Source organism: Ochotona curzoniae, unplaced genomic scaffold (genome assembly GCF_017591425.1).
Source record: "Ochotona curzoniae isolate NIBS_2020 unplaced genomic scaffold, NIBS_Ocur_1.0 scaffold_4812, whole genome shotgun sequence".
NCBI classification, from domain to species: domain Eukaryota; kingdom Metazoa; phylum Chordata; class Mammalia; order Lagomorpha; family Ochotonidae; genus Ochotona; species Ochotona curzoniae.
The window spans coordinates 959,211-985,266 of NW_024467124.1; the positions used below are offsets into that span (position 1 = coordinate 959,211).

Here is a 26,056-nt window from a genome sequence, read left to right on the forward strand (position 1 = left end):
CTTCCCCACCCTGTTGTCCAGCTGTCTTGCTGACGGAAACCCTCTAGCACACACTCCGGGTTCCTGTCTCCTTTCTGTCACTGGATGACTTCATTCCGCTGTGGTTTGGAGCACTGCCAGCATTTGAGAAAGTTACAGATGTCTTCCAGAGCTTGCTTGTACCTCACCCTCACCCATCTGATGTTTTCATTTGGGGGTCTAGCAGTCATCACAAGCCAACATGTCCACAGTTGAACCTTAGATCCTGTCTCCATGCAGAGACCCTTCCCCAGATTCCTGGTTATACCCATGGCCTTGCACAACGCACTTACTGTCCATTCCACTGATGGAGTTCTCTGGAGAGGGAGAGAACATTCCAGACCCCAAGAGTGGTGACTGATCTGGAGTGGGGACCCTCCATTTCAATGGATGATAAAAGAGTGAAGCCACAGCGACAGGTGCTATCGGCCCTGCCTCTTACCCTGGCTGCGTTATAAATCCGGAATATCCTGCTGATGATGTCCTCTTCCAGATCAGCAGACACGAATTCCACCTGGATGGGGCCGTGCCTGTGGACTCCATTTTCTGGCCAGTACTGTGGACACAACTGGATCCAAAACACAGAAACACAAAGTAAACCAATAAGCATGAATTTTGTCCTTACAATTTAGATGGACGTCAGCACTGTATTTTGTAACCCCTACAAACTCCTTTCAATTTCTTTCCTTCCAATGAGCAGACTTTACAACTTTCCTGTAAGCTATCTTAGCTCCACCTATCCTTCTCCTGGGCCTTCTTTTACTTCATTGCTCTCAAAAAGTATCTTTTTTTTTTAAAAAAAATAAATACTTATTTATTTTTGTTGGAAAGTCAGAGCTACAGAGAGAAGGAGATACAGAGAGAAAGCTCTTCCGTAGGCTGGTTCACTCTCCGGGCAGCTGCTACAGCCAGAACTGAAGCCGGGAGCCAGGAGCTTCTTCTGGATCTCCCATATGGGTGCAGGGTCCCAAGGGTTTGGGCCACCCTCCACTGCTTTCCCAGGCCACAAGCAGGGGGCTGAATGGGAAGTGTAGCTGCCGGATTAGAACCAGTGCCATACGGTATCCTGGTGTTTGCAAGGTGCGGACTTTAGCTACTAGGCTATTATGCCAGGCCCAAAAAAGCATCTTTTAGCTACAAACCAGTGCAGACTTCAGGAAGACACTTAGCACTTCCCTTTAAAAATTCTATTTTGAGTGGGGAAAGGAATCCTTAGCAGGTTTTGGAGAGACAGGGAAGGTATTTCCACTGGCACACACATCTGTGGACAGGCACCCTCCCCTAGCTGGCCCTGCATGGCAAGTTGTAATCATTTCTGGGAATCAGGCCACTTTGGGACAATCCTGAAGATTGGTAACAGTGATGGGTTACATTTTCATGCTCGTCCAAACCCTACTAGCATGGGTCCAGGAAAGTCCACATAAAACAGTAAATGATTTGCTGTTTTACCTGGAAGTAGCTTTATATAATTAAAATTTTAATTCCTTAGAGTCTCAAGCTGAAGGTATTGGCGACACCAGGTACCCACACTTTTTTTTTTTAAAGATTTATTTTTATTATTTTTTCATTGGAAAGGCGGATATACAGAGAGGAGAGACAGAGAGGAAGATCTTCCGTCCGATGATTCTCTCCCCAAGTGAGCACAACGGGCCGATACTATGCCGATCCGAAGCCAGGAGCCTCTTCTGGGTCTCCCACGCGGGTACAGGGTCCCAAGGCTTTGGGCCATCCTCGACTGCTTTCCCAGGCCACAGGCAGGGAGCTGGAAGGGAAGCGGGGCTGCCGGGATTAGAACCGGCGCCCATATGGGATCCCGGGCGTGCAAGGCGAGGACCTTTAACCACTTGCGCCACCGTGCCGGGCCCAGGTACCCACACTTTTGCCCAAATGTTAGCACACACATTGGAGAGGCAGGAGCGGCACTGCATTTGCCACCAGCTTGTAAAATACCTAAACTTGGAGACAAGTGGGTATGACTAACTTCTAAGAATTTGTTTTCAAAACCTGTCCTTAAATATCTGAAATTTTAATAGGCATTTCAAGTTTGAAATTAAACTTCCTTTGCAACTTTGTTGAGTGATTTTTTTTTTTTGAGTATGGTTTAACTTTCGCCTTTTTGATTTAGCCGAGAGACTGATGGCATATGGTGAAATGAAAGGGGTACAATTCATTATTTTATAACCTGTTTCTATTGGGCCAAGAGTGGATGAAAAACATATCACCTCATTTGGAGCAAAATGAGGTTATCACAAAAGGAGAACCCAATGGTTGAATTTCTTCTCGTTTGAAGGCTTTTATTTTCCAAAGGATCTCAAAATCTCATTGTCAAAGGTCGCAGAGGTTGATTTATATCTCAGATTGCAAGGCAAGCTTTCAGTGAATGGTGAGTCAACCAAAATAGCCATCCCTCTATCCAATCTAAAGAAGCTAAAGGTTTGAACTTGATGGTGAAGAATGAAAAACACAATGACTAAGGAAGGTTTTATGTCAGCCTTGCCTGTGGTATTTTCAACATCACATTAATTTATTTTAAAACAATGCTTTTACCAAAGTTTCCTTTCCTCAACAGCACTCCTTGGTGGCAAGATATTAATCGGCCTTGGAAATGACACCAAGTTGATGTTTATTTTCTTTCTGGAACCTGTGGGTAGCCACTGTTAAAAATAAAAAGGCACCATGATGGGAAACTGAGATGGCAGTAAAAATCACACCATGTACCTTGGAACCATTGTGCCCATTTTTCTCCCGGCTGATTCAGTTTTGTTTTCTGTTTGCTGTTAGTTCAAGTGCCTGATCAAGAACTTGTCACTTATAACAAAGAAGTATGAATGGCCTGAGCTGGCGCCTGGCTCTTGGCATACCACATGCTACAGTCTGCCCAAGGAAACCGTGTAGAAAATGGCTTAAATGGTGCATAACACGTCCATGAACCAGACCTATAAATACTTAAAATAGCTGAGTGCTAGCCTTGTACAGTTACAAAACCTTCAAGTTCAAATGCTCGCATTAGTGTTTGCTAAGTGGTTGACTCCTGGGAGCCTCCCTTCTCTCACGCTGAACCTTGGCAGCGTTTATGCAATAGAACTGCAACCTTTTTGTCTCTCCTACCGCCAGTCAGCCAAAACTTGGTGGGAGTCCAGATCACTTGGGTTAAGGATGCAACTTTAGAATCGAAATGCTCTTGTTCCAAAAGTACACACTGGAATTAAAACAGTCTACCACTGCATTTCAGTATTCATGGTAGGAAGAAAGGCTGTAACTGGGAACAAGTTCCTTATTCGGAACTCTCTGTGGCTAAGGAATCTCAAATGAATGGGGTTTAGCTCATGGCGCCGGCAGTTAGAAACTCGGAGTCTTGAGTTCTATTTTGAGCAGGGCTCTGGACTGGCCTGAGGGGCAGGGCTTGCTACCGCCCCAAATGGCTGCAGTACAGCCTTCGAAACGGGTTGGTGGGGAGGAAGTGTAAAATTTTTAAGCTGCTTAAGCCAAGAGGACCAGAAGAAAGTCAAGGTTACCACTGTTATTTCATTAACTAGCTATCACACAGTGGCTCCAACATAAGAACAACCATACAGAACTGAATTAAGGTCCTTGTCATTTGCGGGAGATGGTTGGCAGCAACCTGGATTTTTGGAAGGAAACATTTGTCTAGCAGGGATGCTGAAATTCTCTGGATCTTTTGTTGTTGTTGTTGTTTAAGAATTGGTCTCTTTGGGCCCGGCAGCATGGCCTAGCGACTAAAGTCCTCGCCTTGAACGCCCTGTGATCCCATATGGGCGCCGGTTCTAATCCTGGCAGCTACACTTCCCATCCAACTCCCTGCTTGTGGCCTGGTAAAGCAGTCAAGGACAGCCCAAAGCCTTGGGACCCTTCTCCTGTGTGGGAGACCCAGAAGAAGCTCCTGGATCCTGGCTTCGGATCGGCATAGCATCCATCGGCCGTTGCGCTCACTTGGGAAGTGAATCATCGGACGGAAGATCTTCCACTCTGTCTCTCCTCCTCTCTGTATATCTGACTTTCCAATAAATAAATAAATCTTAAAAAAAAAAAAAGAATTGGTCTTTTCCAGAAAGGGCATTAACTCCATTCTGCAGCAAGCTCATTCTGAAAGCACACGGAGCGCAAGCTTCCCATAATGCCCTCTGCGGCTGTGATGAGACTAACTTCAGCTCACAGAGGACACCGCTGATGTTTACTTGGTAGGCCCCGTACTCCCATGACTAGTGCCAGATCATTTATATCCTCTTGCTTCTCTTTCGCTGTTCCAGCAGAGCTACACAAAAGCCCCATTTAGCACCCTCAGCTTCTTTTATCTCCAAGTCCCCTTTTTATCCCTTCTTAACACCTCCACCTAGGAGCTGACAAAATCAACTGCTTTCCTTTAAACTCGCTTGCCTTCTCAACCTCCCCTAGCATGATGCAGATGCACTCCATGTGCAGGCTCCAGGGAAGCCGGCAGGATGCACAGACCCCCTTCCCTGGAGGGACAGGATCCCGGGCTGCAGCCACGGCTAACTCCCTTTTTCCTGTCCGTGGGTTTGTACGCTCTGCTCTTGGATCTGTGGTGTTCAGGCTCCTGTTCAGCTGTGACTTTTTTGTCAATGACCATGGATTCGTCCACCTAGTGGACAGCTCCATTTACGACCCTCTGTTGGCACTTCCACCACCCACAGCTGCAGTTTATCTGTTCGGTTTGCCCTGACTTGCTATACTAGCCCCTAATCCCCCCCAATTTTTAATACTTGTTTTTCAGCATCCCTGGTTCTCACTCTTCATGTGGAAATGGTGACTGAGCTCTGGGCCTGCAAGTCTGAGGATGTGAAGAAAGCACCCAAGGCCTGGACCCTGGCACAGGAGCTCTGCCTGCAGGAATTCCCCGGTCTCACCTGGGCAGGATCCACATCGTTCAGCATAACTACCGACGTGCAGTGATAATCCAGGGCCAGTCTCCAGAAGTCTTTGACTGTGTTTGGCAAAGGATGCTGGGTGACTATAAAGGCCGAAGGTTGTTTGTAGCTCTGCAAACACAAGCAAGAAAAAGCCAAACACATTCAGGAAAACGTGAAGAGAGGAAACTCAGTTACACTGTGCACTAGAAGTGTATAGCACAAAACATTGGGCATAGTTAACAACGGCTAAATTCTACTACCATTATCAACACCAACATAGACTGATTAACCTATCGGCAGAATAACTATGAGAGTCAGTGTTTGCTTTGAAACCAAGAGAACTTAGTATGCACTCTTACTATTTTTTTTAAATTTCTGATAGAAAGGCAATATGAAGTTTATATAATTATTTTAATCTTTACCTTACCTTAAAATCAGGCATAATTAAAGTAGCTGCTATTTCCTGAAACTTGCTTGATTGTCATTTTTAAGCAGGACAGGTACTAACTCCTGCCAAATGATACTTATCCACCTTGCCTGCTCTGCAGGGCTTCCCACAGTGCTCTAGGAAATCATACAAACAGAACTAAAACTTCCATATTAGGACGGAAAGTATTCATTTACTTTTTTCTAATCAACTGAATAAGAAGAGATAAGCAGACTGACAGAAAACAGCGAGTTATGTTTTTTCCAGGTTAGTAACTGCCTAAATGAGGAAGAAAAGGAATTTAAATAATTCTGCAATAAGTCTGTCCCATATCTTCGTGACTCTAGCGCTGTCACGTGCTCTCCGACAATGGGCTTAAAGCTTTGGTGCTGAGAATAATAATGGCATGTTTCATGGACCAAGACTTCCCAAATGAGAATCTCTGAGAGACCAAGAGGGTTCAACCTGGCACCAAACCACATGGGATCTCAAATACAGTGCTCGCTTTTTAAAAAAATTAATGAATTATATATTTCGAAAACATTCATGGCAAATGGAATTGCAGGATGATTTTATTTTTGTGCAAAACATTTTGAAACCCATGCATAGTCTGTCACCATATGCATTTCCATGATGTTTTTTTTTTTCCAAAGATTTATTTGAAAGGCAGAATTACAGAGAGGGAGGGAGAGATTTTCCATCTGCTAGTGTACCTGTCAAATGGCTATAGCAGCTAGTGCTGGTCTAGGTGCAGGGTCCAAAATGGAGTCATCTGCTGACCTTCTAGGTGTGTTCATAAGGAGTTGGAATCAATGTGGAATAGCTGGGACTTGAACCTGCTCTTATGTGGGATGCTGGCCTTCCGGGGAACAGCTTAATCCGCCAAGGCCCTCCATAAATGTGTAAAGACCCTCCTAATATGCATGGACATCAAAATCTGCACTGAAACAAATATGCCCTTTAATTCTACTTTCATGAACTTGCTAAAGTAGCCCTTAGCAGGCGATGGCTGAGCAGCGGGTGCGTGCCCCTGCCACCCCGCCCTTCCCAGCGGCTCCTCGGGAGCAGCTTACATCCATGAGGGCGGCGTTGATGTAGTTGCTGCTCTCCCCGTCGATGGTGATGAGGAAGGGCAGGCAGCGGTCCGGGGGCAGGATGTCCATGCAGCGGTTCTTCTCGTGGTTCCGGGGCAGCAGTGCGATGCTGCAGTCTTCCACACGCAGCGTCGGTGTCACCATGTTTAGGGTCTGCAAGACAGAAAGGAGGCATAAGTGACAAGATTTGGAGGATGTTGAAAAAAAAGAGACAAGCGAATAAACAAACACCAAAGGGGCCAGCTGGCTGTTCAGAGGAAGCAAAAATCCTTAGCTTCTTGATCCTCAAGAGAGACTTGATAGTCTGCTAGAAAAACCGACAGGATGCGCTGAAAGCTTGCCTCGGGTCATTAAAAGATGAAGAGAATGCTCTCAAAAACCTTCCAGTTAAATGCACAGGCAGAAGCCAAATTCTATGAGGGATTTTATGATCTTGAAAGGAAGTATACTGTTTTTTATTAGCCTCCATTTGATAAATGATCTGAACTCACTTGCGCAATTGATGAACCTACGGATGAAGCATCCGAATGGAAATCAGCTGAGGAGGGTGGCATTTGGGAGGAGGTGAAGGAAAAGGCCAGGGACGAAGATGAGAAAAAGGAAGAAGAAAAAGAAGACCCGAAGCTGCTCGGAATTTAGTCGGCAGTGTGTGAAAACATTGCCCTGTCCAGGGAGTGGTCCTGCAGTCCCCGGACAGGATCAAGGTTCTGTGAGCCGTGTCGCACAATCTCCCCGCAAGTGCAGGGATGCTTTCCTAAAACCAGGCAATTCAGAGCCCTCTTCGTATTGAGATGCCAGGCTGTAGGCATGCCAGGTAGTTTGAAAACGAGCAAAGAATGTCACCTTGAAACCCATTAAGTGTGAGCAGAAACACCAGGGACCTGGAGCAGTTCGAGCTGTGACAGTTTCGTACGATCCTTAAATATTGTTGGTACCTCCAGTGAGAAGTGAGATGATGCTGTCGAGTCTAGCCTCGCTGCGCACTTGGAAACTGGTCGCATTTTAGGATATGAACATGTAACCCCAAGCGCCACGTTCTACTTCACCTTCACTAAAGGTGGTGATGAGGAACAGGGAGGAGAGGAGGAAACCGACCTGGAGGATGACTTCAAAAAAGACTGAAACCCACAAAATGAAAACAACAGGGAAACACGGTGGGTGATCTGCTTCCCTGGGAGAAACGAATTCACATCACGTGACCAGTCTGTTTCCAGTTTTTGTTATTTCACATTACAGTTGACCAGAGGAAACTAAAACTGCAGAGAGCCAAAACTGAGAAAAGGGCAGGGGCTAACTCCCGTTTCACATTAAATACAACACAATTAAAAGAGACAGTAAGACAGGCAGTCGCGGAAACGAGTGGCCTGGCTATACATTTGTCTTGCCTTCAGAATGTATTTCTTTTCAAAATGATTTCTTTTCATTTTTAATTGAAAAGCAGAGAAGGAAAAGAGGAAAACCCTCCATCCCCTGGCTCACGCTCTAAATGTCTGCAATTACTGGAATGGGGCAGAATCAGAAGCGAGGCTCATCCATCGGGGTGCCACATGCCTGGCAGGGACCTGAGTTATCACTTGCTGCCTCCTAGGGTATGCACCATCAGGAAGTTGGGACTGGGAGTGGAGCTGAGACTTCACTCCAGGCAGTCAGATAAGGGAGGCAGGTATCCCCTTCAGTGAGCCAAATGCTGACTTCTCACGCAGCTGCTGGCAACATGGTCCCTTCCCCCAGTAGCTCCCTGCAGTCAGATGTGTTTTTAACAGTTCATTAAAACATGCAGAGTGACTAGAGGGTAAAGAACAAGAGGGGATATCCCACCTACTGGTTCACTGTCCATATGGATGCAATGGTCAATTTGAGGCCAAGCTGAGGCCAGGAGCTAGGGATTCCATCTGGGTCTCCCCAGGAACCGGGGATTAGGCCACATTCTACTACTTTCCCAGGAGAATCAGCAGGAAGCTGGATCAAAAGCAGAGTAGCGGTGACTCAAACAAAGGAAGTGTCATTAAGGGATGCTGGTAAACAGCAGCATCATCTGCTGTGTCATGGTGCCTGCTCCTGGAGTTAGATTTTTACTTCTCTTGTCTGCATTTTTGTTCACAGACAGTGCCCTTTCTGCATAGGGGCCACAGGCAGAGGCCCAGGGCACTCCATATGGGATGCTGGTGTCTCAAGCCACAGTGCTCACACCTGAGATATTTCTGAAGGAGCAAGTGACAGCTAGTTATGCTTTCCCTGTAGCATAACTTACCCGGAACTCCTCTTTGATCTGGCTTGAATTTGTCTGTGGATCCAGTTTGTTCATGTCATAGTAGAGAGACCTGACTTGGGAGGCAGGGACAGATGTGTCTCCACAAAGACAGGCTTCCAGGATGGCGTCATGGATGAACACGTACTGCTCCTGGAGAAGAGAGGGACTGAGTTAGTGCCAGAGAGCCACACTGGCCCTGCGAGATGGAGGAGGGAACACGGGATCAGTATTAGCCATTGCCGAGATAATGGGGACAGTGCATCCTCCAAGACTGAAGCACTGAACGGATGTGAGATGGAATGATGCGAGACTGGCGCGAGGTGATGCTCTCCAGCGTCAGTCACCCTGTTCCTCGTGTTGGACAACCAGTGTGTTAGCTCACCGACTGTGAGTACGGCCTGTGTGTTGGCTGACCAGCTGTGAGTACGGCCAGTGAGTTAGCTGGTTATGAGTAGCAGCATAAAGAGAGGAAGAGACAAAATGGCATCTGTTTGAACTGCAGGTGGATCTAAAACCGAACAGACACCGAAACAAAGCAGAACAAGTGCTGGAATACTATAGCTGGCTAACACACCTCTGTGAGTCTGAGCTTAATGCTACTTCCAATGAGAAAGCAGCAGAATTTTATCTACCACTACTAAAAGGTTTGCTAGCCCAATGAGTAGTGCAAAGCAGGTCCATGCAGACTTAACATCCTCAGGAAGACAAACAGATCTGAATAATTGGAACTATTTATTTCAGAGCATTGGTGAGTGTGATAATTGGGGATTGGACCCAGGGACACAGAGGAGAGTTAACATATGTGTGTACAGTGAACCCACCATTACAAATGGCTCCTCCAATCCCAACCAGACATGGGCTTGCCACACATGTAACCATGCAAGTTTTACTATAGTTATTATTGATCTCTATATGAGATATTTAAATATATATATTTATTTATTTCAAGGTAAGAGCTACAGAAAGAGACACATAGAGCTTCCATCTGCTGGGTCACTCCCCCAAGGGACACAGCCGGATTAGGTTGAAACCAGGAGCCTGGCTCATTCGGGTCTCCCACAGAGATGTAGAGGCCCAAGTACTTGGGACATCTTTTGCTGCTTTTCCTAGAAACATGAGCAGGGAGCTAGCCGGCTTGGAAGTGTAACAGCCAAGATGTGAAATGGTACCCGAATGGGATGCTGGCACCACAGACAGTGGCTTTGCTGGCTATGCCACAATGTTGACCCCACATGAAATATTTAAAATGTCCCTTATTAATGTCACTATCGTTCAACATTTTCATTTACATTTTTGAGAGGGAAGGAGAGACAACCCATTTGCTGGTTCAGTCCCCAAACTAAGGTCTACTGCATAGGAGGCCGAGACCTAAGTAGCTGAGTACCTATTGCTGCTACTTCCTGGGGTTTGCATCAGCAGAGGTAGGAATTGGGAGTGGAGCTAGGATTGGAACCTACGCTCTGATGTGGGGTGGGAATATCCAAACAGCATCCCAATGCCCACTGCTGTTTATTTAACTTCTACATATGAGTAGATTATCAAACACAACTCACTTCTGCTAAAACATACGCTTCTAAAGATGAAAGCAAATGAGAAACTGGGCGTGGCAACATTTGGTCGGCAATAATGGATATTAAAAAAAAATAAACAAGGAGCAGGCATGTAGCCTAGCTCTTCAGACACACACGTTCTATGTCGCAGTGTTTGGGGTGGACTCCCTGCTTCACCTCCAAACTCCATCTTCCTCAAGGCACACTCTGGAGGCCACAGATGAACACTCACGGGATTGGATCCCTACACCGCAAGAGGGAGACCCAGACTGAACTCCCAGCTCCCAACTGTGGTCGGGTCCAGTCCTTGTCACTGAGGGCACTGGAGTGAATCAGCAAACCAAACAGGAGCCTTCCTGTACGTGTGCATCTCTGTCTCTGTCTTTCCTTCTCTGTCTCTCCTCGCCTCCCTCCTCATCCCACAATACTGCATTACCTTTGAAACAAAACATTCTCTATTCTTAAAAAAGAAAGAGACCCTGAAGTGGCATTCACAGCTCCATTATTTTTATTGTAGCTAAAAAAAAAAAAAAAGAATCATGTTTCATAGTGGCTTTTGTCAACTTGAATGTGCAATGCAAATGTAGGGCATTCTTATTTATTCTTCAGTCTATTTCAGCAATCATTTTCTAGGTAGTGTGTTGTAGTGCTTACTTAAGCCTACCAAATATCAGCAAAAAATATATGGATGTCCAAGGGGCAAGATGTAAAACTTTTTGGTAATTTAAATTCTCAACATGGCTCAAGTTACATGGATAGCATGACTGGTGGGCAGCTGAGCACTTGTACCAAGTGGGCCAATCCCTAAGACAGTGAGTCACTGGCAGCATTTTTAGGGGCAGCAGCCTGCCGTGCTTCCTAGTTCCCCTGGAGATGAATAAAACATTCAGAGGTACCCTCAAGCCACTTGGCAAATGCCCGGCAATTCTCAGGAGTGGTCTTGCTCTGGTTCCCAGCTAGTTTAAGATAGAGGGGCAGGTGAGAAAATAGTCTTTAAACCTAGAATGTGAAATGCATAGACTCTACTGGGTCCCTTGACACAGGAAATTACACAGACGGAGGCTCGGGACTACAGACACCATCACTTGGCACACTCCTGTTTGTCTTGTTCACGGAAGGATAGACACAAAGCAGGAAGGAGGCAGGCATGTCGCTGTGTCTTGTGAGAGCTTTGCAGAGCTAGCGGGTGAGATTTCTTCTGACCGTGGATCCAGGAGGTGGGGATGAAGACGGGTTCGAGGCCCTAGAGTGTATGGAGGGCTATACTACCTCTGTTTGCACCATGTTCACTCTCCGTGACCGCAGCTCCCGCACGCAGTTGTAGATGTCCACCACTCCTTCCCTCTCAGCCATGTCCAACATGATGTCGATGACAATGAAACAGCCAGTCCTCCCCGCACCGGCACTGTGCAAAAAGAGGGTTCTGTGAGTCGAGGAGAAAGGGCCAGTGTGCAGCAGCTGCTACTTCCTTTCTGCATGTTTACCAAGGTGAAAACCACATGCCATAAACAGGTCCCTTCTAGAGTGTACATACATCAAGCAAAGAGTACATTCAGCATTGTTTTCATCAACTGCCCCCTTCCCTCCAGGAAACCCCATCCCTATGCATCAGGGTGCAAGGCTGGGAGCTCTGCTTACCTGCAGTGTACCACCAGAGGGCCAGCATTGGGCGGACTCTTGGATTTGACCTGCCGGACAAACCCCAGCAGGCCAGTGGCATGGTAGGGGACCCCGTGATCGGGCCAGCCAGTGAAGTGGAACTGTCTGATCTCGCGAATTTCGTGAACGCCTCTCTGCATTCAGGGGTCAGCCACAACACAGAAGAGAACAAGGGAACATAACTGATGAGTCAGAGCAACTGAGGCCAGGCACAGCATCCTAAGTAGGAAGGCTAGAGGCTGGACACAGACTTGCTGGGGAGGAAGGTCCTTCTCAGGATGATCACACAACCCGGAAGGCTCACAGGCCTGGCTAAGATGTTTGTGCACGTGAAAGGGGAGTTGGTAAGTTTGGACAATGTGCTAATGTACATGTACAACCACAGTAAAGGGATGCATGGATTTCCTTGGTTCTTTGAAATTTCCTCCTAAAAAGCTGACTGCATTGAATAGTTTGTCCCAATCAGTTTATGGAGTGTGTGGATGAGAGTCCGTACAGAAAGAACCACAGAACTGGGATCTGAAGAAATTACAGGACAGTTGCGGGTCCAATGCCAGCTATCAAAACGCAAAAGCCTTCTTTCTCATCTGCTTCCTGCTCCCTCCGTGTCTGCATACTTGAACAGGTACACACACACACACACACACACACACACACACACACACACACACACACACACACACACCATACTACACACTCATAAAATTCGCTGGAAGAATGGATAGGGACTACATTCTGACTGGATAGGTCAGATAGCTTATTTTCATTTGCAGCTGAAATTTTCAGGTCTCATCCAATCTCTAGCCTGAAGGATCACAGCATGTAGGCCTGGGATGAGGGCTGCAGAGATCTGAAGACATTGTCTCCATCTTCCAGGGGGGCCAGTACTCTCTGCCGCGGTGAAGGAGATGGAGACGCGTAAGTCAAGGAACATTCTGGGAACTGAAGTGGTTTCTGCTGCAACTCTCTGTGAGCTATGTAAGAAGGAGGGCTGCTTGATGCTGAACTCCAGGGAAGATAGAGGAGACTTTCTGGGTTGCTTTGCTTTTTATTCTGATTTGAATAATAACTAAGCTGATTTATTTGCCCACCAATATGAGTATGTATTAAAGATGATGTTCTAAAGCAAAAGTCTGCTTGAAAATAAAAACGAACTTTAGATCAGGACAATATATAAACCTAAGAACAAATCTAACTTTTCCCCTTCTTTCTTTGGAAACTATTTACTGAGTCTCATCTCTACACCTTGATTTGAGACAAACCAAACCGATCAGCTTCACCTTGGTGATTGTTCATGGTGCACAAAGAAGCTCACAATATTTACGTGAGCGACCAGAGGCAGCACTTACGGATTTAAGGTAAAATGTATCTGTTATCAATGTGCTGCTATGTCTTTGTTTAACAACACATAAATGCTGGAAGCTTGCTTTTTCTGTGAAAACGCTTTGCTTAAGAGTTTACGTATTAAGGAAATAAGCTTTGTCAGGCACTGTCATCTGCTAACCCAGTTTTGTGATCTTAGAGGAATAGTTACTAATTATCTAGGGAGTTACTAAGTGGTTGTAGACATTGGGACACGGGGCCAGCCCCGGTCTCCATTAGAACAGAGGGGAGGGTCTCCTCACCCCCAGGGGACACCCCTGGATTTCCATGGGATGCCTCAAGCGGTGTGCTCCGACTTGGTGGTGACCATCTCACAGACTGGGAGAACTTACCAGCAACACAGATGTTGCTGGGACTTTCTGACTTCAGCATCTTTAAGTCCTGAATCCCATCCATAACAAGATGGGCTCCCAACTCAACTCTAAGACTCCTTTTTTGAGCAAGGTAGATGCCAATTTGTAGAATGCAGAAAACCTGTTCCCAAACTGCAACACTCTAATATGTTCATTATTGAGAAGAGTAATCAAACGAAATTTTCTTGAATCCACTGACACAGCCATTTTTCCTTTCACAGCCTAGGAATATGTTTAGTCATGAAAATTACAGATCTGATCAATAATCACAGTCCAAATATATTCCAAGTAAATGTTCCAGGTATGTTTTCCTTATGTCTCATTATAATAGGCATTTATTATAATTGTTGAAAAAACAACTACCACTCTGTTTTTCCCATGTAACCTAATGGGAAAGAATTAAAGTTATATAATGGTACACACAGCCCAAAGTATGTATTTAATCAATGCTGCAGAAGGAATACATCACCAACAACCCCCATATTCCTTGACACATTGGGAGCTTGCTTTTTCTGGGTACAGAGCATCCAGTGGTCATGGTCAACTGGCCTTCCTGCCAGTCTGAGTAAATCTACGCTCTCCAGACAGTCTAGATACAGAGACTTGGGAACTGCCCTTCTCCTGGCGCAATGACCACTATATGAAGTTACTTTGAGAAATTCTTGGACAAATGGAATTAAAAGGGAAGTTTGTTTTTGCTTCAAACTTTTTGAAGTCTGTGCACACACGAAAACTTCAGTAAGTTCGCAGAAAGCATGTTATGGAAAGACTACGCAAGGAATTCAAATAAATTTATCTCTTAATTCTGTGTTCCCACACACTTTTGGAAGATTCCTAAGTTATGTAACATCTGTTTAGAATTAATCATCAAATCTGATGGAAAGGCAAGGGGACAGTCAGATGCCAAACAGGAATTTCTCAGTTTCAAATCACAATGCAATAGATGGGTGAGCAGTCAAGTCCATCTTTCACCTGGATATACAATCTCAAAGCAGAAACACAAGTGCACTAATCTCAAAGTGCATGCCTACCTGTTGTTTTCCTTTGCTTTTTAATGAGAAAGTTTAAAATCTACCAGAAATGTTCTGCAGAAATTCAATGATTTATTGTCCTCAAAGATTCCAGTTGCCCAGTTAGAAAATCAATGACACGTCCCTGAGATCTCCCCACTGCAGTAATAAGCCCCTCGTCTATCCCTTCCTTCCACCAGCTCTTAACTGTTGTCTGAGAACCAAAAAAGAATTTCTGTGCAGTTGGCAATGTAGAACAGCATAATAAGAGGTTAAAAAGAACAAAGAAACAAACAAACCCTTCCTCTAGCAACAGAGATGCACTTATAGCTTATTAGAAGGCTGACTATTATTCAAATAACTCCATAGCTAAGTGATAGAATTCACTGGATTTTCTTTTCCTAGAGAAAAAAATATTAAGGATCTTTTATCACTATCTGTATTAATGCAGTTATTCATGAGTGTTCTTGCCAGGAGCCATCCAAAAATTTTCCACATGTTGTTTTTTTCCCCCAATCCTGCCTAAGAAGGAAAAAATTGACATCAAAGTGTGAGGTTCAGAACTTGAAGAATTGAGTCAACCAGAACTACAATTTCTTTGAAGTCTCCAAGCCTCCTGCTTGCTTATTAAAAAAGACAGGCTAAAAGAAAAAAAAAATGCTAAATAGTATGAGAACTAGATTAAAATAAAATCTTTTCAGCCCTGAGAGTCTATGACCAATTTGGATTTGCAAACCAGAAATAGTAGCTCAAAACATCAGGGTAAATTTATCAATAAGCAGATGCTCTCATTGCCTTGACTTCCTAAAACTGATTCTGTTAATCCACAGTGGACATATAACTTCAGTGAGAACATAGAGTACACAGGAGAGCCAACAGCCAGCTGCCTAGCAGTCTGCTTACAACCTGGACCTGCTATTATATTAAATGAGTGTAAGAAGAACAAATGAACAGCCAAACTGCTCGGTCCCATGCAGCTGTGCAGGCTCCGTTTCAGGACCTCAGTGCTTGATAGAAAAGCCTGTGGACCTCTGGAAGGCAGAGTGCCTCCCAGTCACGTCACCTCCATCTTCCCCACAGCCTACCTGCGACACTTCTCTGGACGGACTGCAGTTGGCTTCACCTCCGGCCCCTCCCTATGTCAGCAGAAAGGGGGGGGGGATAAGGAAATTCCCTGTTATGCCCTACAGTGCTTCCCAAGCGAGGAGCCCCATCCATGCACATGGGATGAGGCAAGGGAGAAGCACAGCATAGCATTCACTGACTCAACACCAGCAACTTCAAAAGGCTGACGTCAGGATGGGAGTGAGTATGAACGAATGCGCTAGCTCATGCAAGAGTGATCACTCGCTTAGGTTTCCAGGCTCGTTATTTTTCCCTGGAAAAGCCTCAGACCACGGCAACCTTTAGGCCTAAAAAACCTCATGGATGTGAGGGAAGCCAGGAGAAGTTTGCACCCGTGTGCCAACAGCGATTACTGGGGAGTTTATCGTGGACATATAACATGAAGGAAAATTATCCAACTGGAAGGGCAGATATAAAAATGGAACAGACTTTGTTCTACAAACAGGGATGGCCGGAATGGTATCACCAGGCCCAGAAGAAAAGGCACACAAATAGGAAACATTGATTTGGTTTCGTTGCAAAGTGCAGCTTCGTATGAGATGGGAATGATGTACTTTAATGATGGCATCGAACCATTATAGAATCAGAGGGCAAGGTGCAGTCCTGAGAAGACACCAGAGAGCCCACCTGTGTTCAGGTATAATCACAGATACAGAATCCCAGAGGAAGCGATGGGGCTAGCACAGACACTTACCTTCTCAACAGCAAATGTTCTGATCACATATTCTGCCAGCAGTTCTGTTTCTATTAAGGTAACTTTAATGTCTTTGTATATCTCTGTGTCATCTGGCCAATATTTGCAGCATTTGACCTTCAGAAAACACAAAGGAAAGTATGGGTTTAGGTTTTTTGCTTCTGTTTTTAAGAGTTTCTTCAATGATGGGTCCCACTATGATTTACAGGATATAATTGGCACACAGAAACAAAAGTTAACTGTATATACAAGAGCAAGGTCTAATTTTTTTAAGGTCACCTTTTCCCTGCCTTTCCCTGGAAGAAAATAAAATTTGAGTTACAGGAGGAAATCCGACAAAAATGGCTTGAGCTCGTATTTATACCATAAGCACCATTTATAGGAACTATTCATTTCCTGTGCACCTCAACTCGGGGAATGGCCTAGAAAAATAAACAACAAAAGGAAGTGCACAGAATTTAAGCTTCTCTAAATCTTAAATTTCTTCTGGTTTCAGAAATTGAAAATGTTTGAGAAGGCGCAAGAAGAGCATGAGAATGAACATGAAAGCTTAACATTTTTTCAGCAAAAGGAAATGGTGACATGGTTTTCCCATGTTAGAGCTTCCGACTCATTTTAATCAAAGTGAATTCAATAAATAAAACTTGATAAGAAAGACAGGCACATGTATCTTTCCATATTATCTGAAGCCTTTGATAAGAGATTTTCCAGGAAGAGGAAATGTGTGAGCCTTGGCCCCTGGCAGCCCAGTGGTTCTGCTGTCGTGTAGTTCTTGCAGTCAGTCTTCAGTAAGTACGTGGGACAAGGCAAGCCCAGTGCAGAGGCTGGGCAGGACATGCCATCTTTGGGTTCTGTGCTTGGCCTCTTACATCCCCTGCATTCTCAATAGTTCCAACCAATCCTGTCCCTGCTCTTCCAGGGATGGACTTCTGTAACTCTGGTCCTATTTCCTCAAGGAATTCAACCTTTTTATGTAACTGATTTGGGGATCTTTTCCTTTGGTGGTCCTTCTAGCATCTCAAAAACAACATGTCTCATACAAGGCAATTGCTCACTGTCAGATTCTCTTCTTGACTTCCACATTACTGCCAGTCATCTGTGCATAAAGCCTGGCTCTTCCTTCTCCAAAATTCAACCAGATGCCAACTCTAGGAACATCTTTGAAATTTGCAAAGGTAATTTGAAAAACTGAATATTGGGCCCGGCGCGGTGGCGCAGTGGTTAAGGTCCTTGCCTTGCACGCCCGGGATCCCATATGGGCGCCGGTTCTATCCTGGCAGCCCCGCTTCCCTTCCAGCTCCCTGCCTGTGGCCCGGGAAAGCAGTCGAGGATGGCCCAAAGCTTTGGGACCCTGCTCCCGTGTGGGAGACCCGGAAGAAGCTCCTGGCTTCGGATCAGCATAGCATCGGCCGTTGTGCTCACTTGGGGAGTGAATCATCAGAGGGAAGATCTTCCTCTCTGTCTCTCCTCTCTGTATATCTGCCTTTCCAATAAAAAAATAATAAAAATAAATCTTAAAAAAACCCCTGAATTTTGGTGCCCAAAATCTTTGAAATCCATACATCATTTTTCATAATATGCATTTTCTATGACTTTTCTGCAAAGACTCAATTAAACAATTAAACATTTTACTTGAAAGGCAGAGTGAGAAAAAAAGAGCAGGAAAACAAGATTCTGTTAGTTGATTCACTCCCTAAATCCTGAAATGGTTGGGTTGGCGGAAGCCAAAGCTAGGAATCAAAACCTTGAACCAGGTTTCCCACACGTGCACAGAAACCCAATTACCTGCCTCATCACTACCCTCTACAAGATCTACGTAGGCAGAAAGCTGGAACCAAGGAGTAGGCGTCACAGATTACGTGCCAGTATTCTCACGTGGGATACTGGCAACATAACCAAACCGTTAGGCTAAACACCTGACCCTGCACATATTTGGTGCCCAAGTAAACACCTTTTAACATCATCTTTATTTTTATTTACAAGGCAGAATCACAGAGACAGAGAGGTCTCCCATCCACTGGTTCACTGCCCAAATGGCTGCAATGACCATAGCTGAGCTGATCTGGGTCTCCCACATGGATGCAAGAACACAAGGGCTTGGGTCATCCTCTACTGCACTCCCAGGCCTTAAGCAGAGGGCTGAATAACAAGTGGAGCAGCTAGTACATGACTGGAACCCATATGGGATGCTGGTGCCACAAACAGAGGCTTACTGTACTATGCCACAGTGCTGCCCTCTTCTACAAACTTTCAAAAGTACTTTTGCATCTCTCAAATATGTTTTCCAGCTTTTAATTCTGTATGCCACAATTGAACCTCTGGCTCTATTCTCTTTTTGCTGGGTCATTCTATCTACATGTACTACAACTGGAAAAAGAAGCCTTCCTTAGCTATTTACTTGCTCTGCTCAAGATTCTCCCATTTCAACTACTGCTGAATAGAAAATCTGTGTATTGGCATGTAAAGACCTTTTAAAATCTGCCCACAGCTAGCTGCTCTCAGCTTTATTTATTACCACTTTCCTTCCTCTCCACTTACAAGTATCTTATACTCAAGGACAAACATAACCCACAGTCCAACTCCTACACATGTGTTCCTTCTTGTGAACTCTTCTTTCACCCATTTATCTCTTCCTAGCTGTAGAGCTCTTCTATTCTTGAAAGTATTTTCTTAATTGCCAACCCATCCCCACCGCCTGAAGTCCTTCCTCCACAGATACGAGATCTCTTCTTGATGCCCTGATGAAGCATGCCAGTTCCAAAGCTAGAATGGGATGGCTCCATTTTTGGAATGCTTGACACCTGCTTTTTGCCAGCTGGCATGGAGAAAGGTGTTGTTCGGCTTATTCCTGAAAATGCTCCCACACCCAGTTATTGTGTTCCATGTACAATCAATACACAACATACAATACATGAAGAACTGAAGTTCACGGAAGAAGTCAGAAGATCAATGTAGATGGGGAAAGTCTACACGGGGCAGGTTCATGGTGCATTGTTGGCAGTGTGCTGTGTGATCGGTCTTTTTTTTTAGCTGCTCCTGTATAAAACTTTCAAGCTGTTGAATTCTGTGCAGTTCTAGGTATGTCTTGTTACCATTAGTTGGTAAGACATGAGCCAGGTGGGCTAGGCACTGGAGGCTGGAGATGCAGGGAACATTGGGATAAAGACAGTGTTGTGTTAAGCTTTGAGTCTCTGTTGGGATTTTCTTTGCTCTTATCAAGCAGATATTACCTGTGACATTATAAAGGGTCAACCTGGAAGGATCTTGGAGCTGGACATCATGGATACCCGTGCTGTCTCTAAAATAGGATGCCTATACTTCCTCCTTTCCTGTGGGTAAACTATGTCTCAGTACATCATGCATATTTATGATGTAAATATAAATATACTGTCTAATTTGACAATAATGATCTCACGTGTTTCATGTAGGACACCCTACTTCCACAACACTGCTAACAGACATGCTTTCCGTGGCACACTGGGATCTCCTGTGTGCTGGGAGGACTGCTTCTACCTTTTGCCACGTCCATTACACAACCAGAAGGCAGTAGATATAAAGCTACAGTAATAGGCATGCTTTCCAAATTAAGTCATTATTGATGGAATGAATAAACAATTAAAAACCCATTTATTTCTCTAAAAATTACTTCTGAACAAAAACTATGCTCACACTTGCAACCTGTTATACTAGTCATGACTTAACTAATTAAAAAATATTATTTATCTAGGTGAGTCTTATCCATTAAAAGTGGCTCAATAACAGAAGACAAAGTGTGTCGGGCTTTCGGTGTGTCACTTATTTTAGACTCCTTTCCTTCTTGACCTTCAAATTTTTAATAAATATAGAAGCGAATATCTTGGAATCAGGGACAACAAATTCCCTGGACACTTGATGGCTCAGACTTTCATTTCCCTAAAAGACAAACTCCCAAATCCCCTGCGCTTGTTCAGACTCCACTAGAAATCTGATCCTGCCTGTCTGCTTCAAACCGTCCGCTCCACCCACTCTCCGGATGCAGACAGGCCCGGCTCCTGACTAGCCCCCGCCTACCCACCCACGCCGCCCTAAGCACCTCCCCTCGGCTTTGAACTTGAGCTGCGTTCTGAGTGGACAGGTGCAGCCGCCTTCCCGGAACTGCAAAGGAATGGCAGGAGCGTAGTCTCTAAGGCACCGCTTGGCTCTGCACTGGGTCCACTGCGGCGCTCGGATGCCTCCAGCCAAAGCCCTTAATTGGAAGAACGGAAGCGTAGGGCGCTTCCTTCCAGACCGTGAGTGAGCCGGGCAAGCCGCCTCCCAGGCAGAAGCACCTGGCAGGGCGGGTCCAGAAGAGGCGGAGGAGCCATTTCACATCCGGTCCTCCCCATCTCATTTCACAGAATATCCTCAAATGGTTTGCCACATCTGTTTTCAGCCTAGTAAAAATCCTCTGAAATTGAGTTTCTTTTAACATCTTTTTAAATGCCTGGACTGCTGTCAGGTTATTATTCTGGTTTTCTGAAGAAAAAAAAAGCAAAACAAACAACAACAACACAAGAGAACTATGCTTTTTCTTTGCGGATGGAGGCTTCCCATGTCTGCAGGTGCTTCCTGTCCTCCGAGGCACGCGTGTACAGAGGCCTTGGTTGCAATGAGCAGAACCCAGACTTCTGGGTGTGACACCTGCCAGGCTCGGCCCTTCTGCAGTCCAGAGCTGCCTGCACAGCTTATAGGAGAGCCTCCTATGCATCTTTGGCTGATGAAGCAACAGCTTCCAGGCCAGAAACTGACCGTCTATCAGGACTAACTACCTTGGTGCCCTGGTGCTGGTTCCATCCGGCCAGCAATCAAGCAAGCAGTACCAAGCTCTGCTGTCTGCTTATTCCTGGGTGGGGGAGCTGCAGGAGTAGATGGTACAGTCCCATCTCCAAAGGCGTGAGGTTATTGACTTTCAAATTCACAAATATGAGACAGCATAGGAGCAGTGCAATAAAAATACGTGTTATTAGCAGTCCAGGTGATGCCCTGGCGCAATCAAGTCCGCACATACTTAGGGGCTACAGTTAGAGTTGCCCCTAGGTTGGTGGCTCCTGATAGAGCTCAGGGCTACAGCAGTGATTCTCAAACATCAGCAGGCATTAGGGTTTCCTAGAGGTCCAGAATAACGGGGTCTGAGAAGTTGCATTCTGAACAAGCTTCCCAGTGTTGCTGGTCTGTGGTTCATCTCCTAACCAACAGGGCTTTAGATAATACAGCCTAACTGTACATGTTGATGAGCATGGAGAAGTCACTGCTGTCTGCTGGCTGCAGATACTTCATTTGTTAAAGGATACAGTATCTATCTCAGGGGGCCCCAAGATTAAATCGGTGCTCCCTAAATCAAGCTGCATGTGTCTATCATAGACAGCTAGTGAAAGACTTAATATATTCCAAAACCCAGGCCACCTGCCAGGCCAATTCAATCAGGTTGGGGATGGGCTAGGAGCATCTATTTGTTTCATGAAATGCCTCCAGAAGATTCCAAAGTTTGGTAATCACTGGATTAAGTGACAGGATGTAGTGGAGATGTCTGGCCAAGTTCGTTGTATGTGTGTCAAAAAGCTAATTCTTATTCAGGGGTAATTCTGTGATTTGTACTGTATGAAGGGGACTATAAGAGTTCAGAGGGCAAGAAGTCCACCACAGGCCTAAACAGAGATGGGCTGTGCTCTTACGATTGTGTCTGTCAATGCTGGTGGAGAGAAAAACAAAAGGAACCCCAGCCCCCTGCTCCCTGTTTCCCACAACTTATTCCAGGCATGGGGAGGACATGAGAGAGGCTGGCACCACCTTCCTCCCATCAATATGCTTTGATTTTCACCCCCTAGCAGAAATTAGGAAATAGTGTCTCTGGGGGAGAGGGGGTGGGAGGGATATATATCAAGTCGAGTTGTGAGGGATTGGCCTGTTTTCAAGGTCATTGCAAAACTCCCTGTCCAGTGCCCTTCCTGCTCTGAATGTTCGGCCCTAAATGGCTGGCTTCTATAGCCTCATTTGGCAGCTCACAGGGGGCCAATGACCTACAAGGAGGGCCAGCGTGGGTCTCTGCTTCCTCCCACTCTATAAGGCCGAATAGGAAGGCGGGCCCCAATGGCTTCAAGAGATAACACATCTGATGGTAAGGGATGGCAAAGTGTAAGTAGGACTCTGGGTCCTGCTAACAGAGCTCTGTAGGAGCAATGACTTCTCTCTGGATGGAGGTTTTCTACATCCGGAACAGGCAACAAATAGAGTCTTGTATCTATTTAGCTGCCCTGCCTCTCGGAGGACAGAAGAGAAGGTGGGGCTGGAGGAAGAACAGAATACACACTATGCAGCCGCCATGAAGTGGCTGCGTCCTGCTGGTCCCTCCTAAAAGCATGACTCTCCCAGGTAACAGGAAGGAGCCTGGAGTATGACTGAGGGTCTGCTCATGTGCACTGTGCATAGGTGCAGGATTCATTTCACCAAGAAAACCATGACTGAGAAATGGAATGGGTAGTTCTTAGACTGAGAGCATCCATCTAAGTGTGATCAAACAACTCCAACTTTAGAGGAAGAGAAGGGCAGAAAAAGAAAAAGGCGGTTGTAAGTTTTGACTTGTTGAGTTTCCAACAGATTTCTTTTTTTGCTTTGCAAGGAGACATCCACACAGAGTGGAGTGACTGCACTCCAGGGCCTGCAGCACACAGCTTTGCTGGAGCTCCTGGAACAGAAACAAATCACCACGCTGAGTCCCGCCCTCAGCACAGGCCAGCTTTGTTTCCAAAGAACACAATCAGTGGATCCAAGTTAATTTTTTTTTTTCACAGAGGTTTCCCAGGAGCAAAAATATTCAGTCATTTCAAGAGCCTGAATATGCAGCTTGCTTAGCTTCCAGATGATGGAATCATAAGGATATGCACTTACTTTCGTTCATTTAACTTGTGACACCACAGCAAGTGAGCCTCCGAGCCTCAGCTTATCTATGAATGTGATGGGATGATATCCTCAGGGAGGGTGTAATAGTGAAATAGGATATACAGATATATATATGCATAGATTATATGTATATATTATGTATATGTGTATATACATGTATGTGTGTATATGTTGCCCAGTGCTGTACCTCAACAGGCTAATTCTCCATCTGCTAATGTTGGCATCCCATATAGGTGCCAGTTCTCATCCTGGCTACTTCATCTTGGATCTAGCTCCCTGTTTACAAACTGGGAAAGCAGCAGAGGATGGCCCAAGTCCTTGGGCCCCTGCACCAATGTGGAAGATTTAGATTAGGCTCATGGCTCCTGGCTTCAGATGGGCTCAGCTGCGGCCACTGTGGCCATTTGGAAATAAACCAGTGGATGGAAAATCTCTCTCTGTCTCTGTCTTTCAAATAAGAATAAACTTTAATATACATGTGCATTTTAAGATTACATATTATATAAAGGTTTTACCATATATGCATTAATATATATTATACAACATAAACATACTATATATTATATGTTTTGTATAAGGTTCTGGTTTAAGTAGCTTTCCTTGTTTCTCAGGCTATTTAATTTGGCTATAGCAGGGGGTCTCTGTTGGACAAATTCTTGAATGCTATTTCAAAATTGGCACAAAATCAAGACTTTATGGAGGTTGGGATAGTTTGAGTTTGGAAAAATAATTTCATAATGTCAGTAAATCCTTTTTTGTGTGTGTCCCTCTCCCTGGCCTGGCTCCTGGTTTCCTATCATATAATTCCTTATATGGATACATGATAGGTATACTAAACACAAAGTCACATTGTGTCCAAACACTTATTTCCACCAGCCACAGAGTGTATACAGCTTGATGTCTCCTGTGAAATTTTAAGCAACCCCAGGAGAAATGTCCCATTGCTTTTAAACCTCATTTGGGTAAAAAAAAAAATGCCATCGGAAAGCAGCCTCCATTGACTGGCAGTCAACTTTGAAGAGCCACTGTAACTGAGACTGCTTCTCCACCTGTACTCAAGTGATCTGACTTTTGCTCAGCTGTTCCTTAGTTCTCCTGCCACCATCAAGGGCAAGTGCAAAGAACTAACCAGAACATCATCTGCACTAACAATCACTCCAACACTAGTTTCAGGAACAGTGAACAGTCATGGTATCAAAATACACGTATATACTACAGGGGACCTTGGGGACATTACTAAGAGTGAGAAGTGATACATCTGTAGAAGAAAATGAACTCCATATTTTCTCCCATTCTTCAGGGTCAGGGTTCAGAGATGTGACCCTCCGCCAATCAGAACTATTCTGGCCCTCAATTTCCTTACATGTTGAAGAGGATGTGAGATCATACAGTGAGTAAACTTATATTCCAACTCCCAAGATTATCTGATTACATGTCCCTTGGCACTAATTTTGTGGGCTGTATACTATTATCATATGAATTTAGAAATCCATCTGTGAAGCTGGGAGAGATTAAGAATCAGAAGATTGAAGATGCCATGCCACAAGCCAACATTGTGGTTGTAAAGACTGCAGGGCTCAGGGCTGTGGCACCCTCGCTGTCTTGGAATGCCATGTCCAGGTCTTGCTGGGGACACCACAGGAATGAGACTCATTCCATGACTCATGACTATTAAACCGCTCACTGAATGATATTTGTCTCTTTGATCCCATCTTCCCAGGAGGCTCCAACATTTATTTAGATATTTCCTTGGTCAAACCCCAGGCCCTCATGGAAAGGTGCAGCAAGTCTCAAGAGAATTAGTTGGCTCCGAAAATAGAGAAGAGGAAAAACGAAGAATGCTGCATGCAAGAAAGATCATCGGTTGCTGTTTTTCAGGAAATTATTCAAAAACAGGATATATTTGCAGTGTGGAAAGTGAAGGAAAATTGACTTCCAAGTGGTCATGTGAACAGACTACAACAGCTTTGAGACTATCTCACATTGTGTCCATTGTCAGTGCCAAGAAACCACAGCTGTGCACCTGCCGGAGCAGGTAAGAACATGGCTGGGGTTGTGCTATAAAAACTCTCAGGCTGTGATGCATGTGTCCAAGGTGCTTTTGTCCATCTGTTGCACACACAAGCTTCTCACCCTCATAGGCATTTTAGAGACCTGGAGGCAGATGGTCGCCCACACATACCTCCAAGACTATGGCAAAGTCAGAGACTGGCAGAGTGAAACAACCAAAGATAGACCAGGAAACATGCAAAATAAGCCATGAAACCTCCACACAGCTTTCAGTGAGGCTTTTCCCCGTCTGGTCAGTTATGGCCAGTGTCTGCTGAAGCTAACTAAGCAACAGGGCTTGGCGACAGTGACCAGGGAAGCAGGCGCACAGCACGAGTGGCTCTCTGGGTTCTATTACAGGTCCTGAAAGAGCTGATCTGCACACAGCTCACAGTTGCCTGGGAGCCAGCAGTGTGTTCAGAGAAATACTTGTTATTCCTTCCCACAAATATGCTTTGATCCTGCAATATCCTGCCACTGAGGTGACACAAGCTAGGCGGAGACACGAGTACTGAGTGGCTTACAGTACATCAAGAATGACCTCCAAAGCCTAATTTGTAATTCATCGATAGTTGAGTAAAAATGATTTTCGCTTTCTTTGGAAGGGATGTAATGGATTGGGTCAAATTACAAGCACTT

At 45.1% G+C, this 26,056-nt stretch overlaps 1 protein-coding gene across 3 annotated transcripts in view; it reads right to left on the minus strand.

Annotated features, from left to right (window-relative positions):
• The window catches only part of PTPRM (protein tyrosine phosphatase receptor type M), a 773,655-nt gene that overhangs the window by 16,056 nt on the left and 731,543 nt on the right, over window positions 1-26,056 (minus strand). For all 3 annotated transcript variants that reach the window (XM_040970558.1, XM_040970557.1, XM_040970559.1), the window contains 7 exons: window positions 16,454-16,570; window positions 11,868-12,022; window positions 11,499-11,634; window positions 8,680-8,829; window positions 6,408-6,581; window positions 4,905-5,036; window positions 461-586 (listed from right to left, as the gene is read on the minus strand). In XM_040970558.1, the coding sequence (XP_040826492.1) occupies window positions 461-586; window positions 4,905-5,036; window positions 6,408-6,581; window positions 8,680-8,829; window positions 11,499-11,634; window positions 11,868-12,022; window positions 16,454-16,570 (990 nt within the window). The remainder of the gene's footprint in view (window positions 1-460; window positions 587-4,904; window positions 5,037-6,407; window positions 6,582-8,679; window positions 8,830-11,498; window positions 11,635-11,867; window positions 12,023-16,453; window positions 16,571-26,056) is intronic.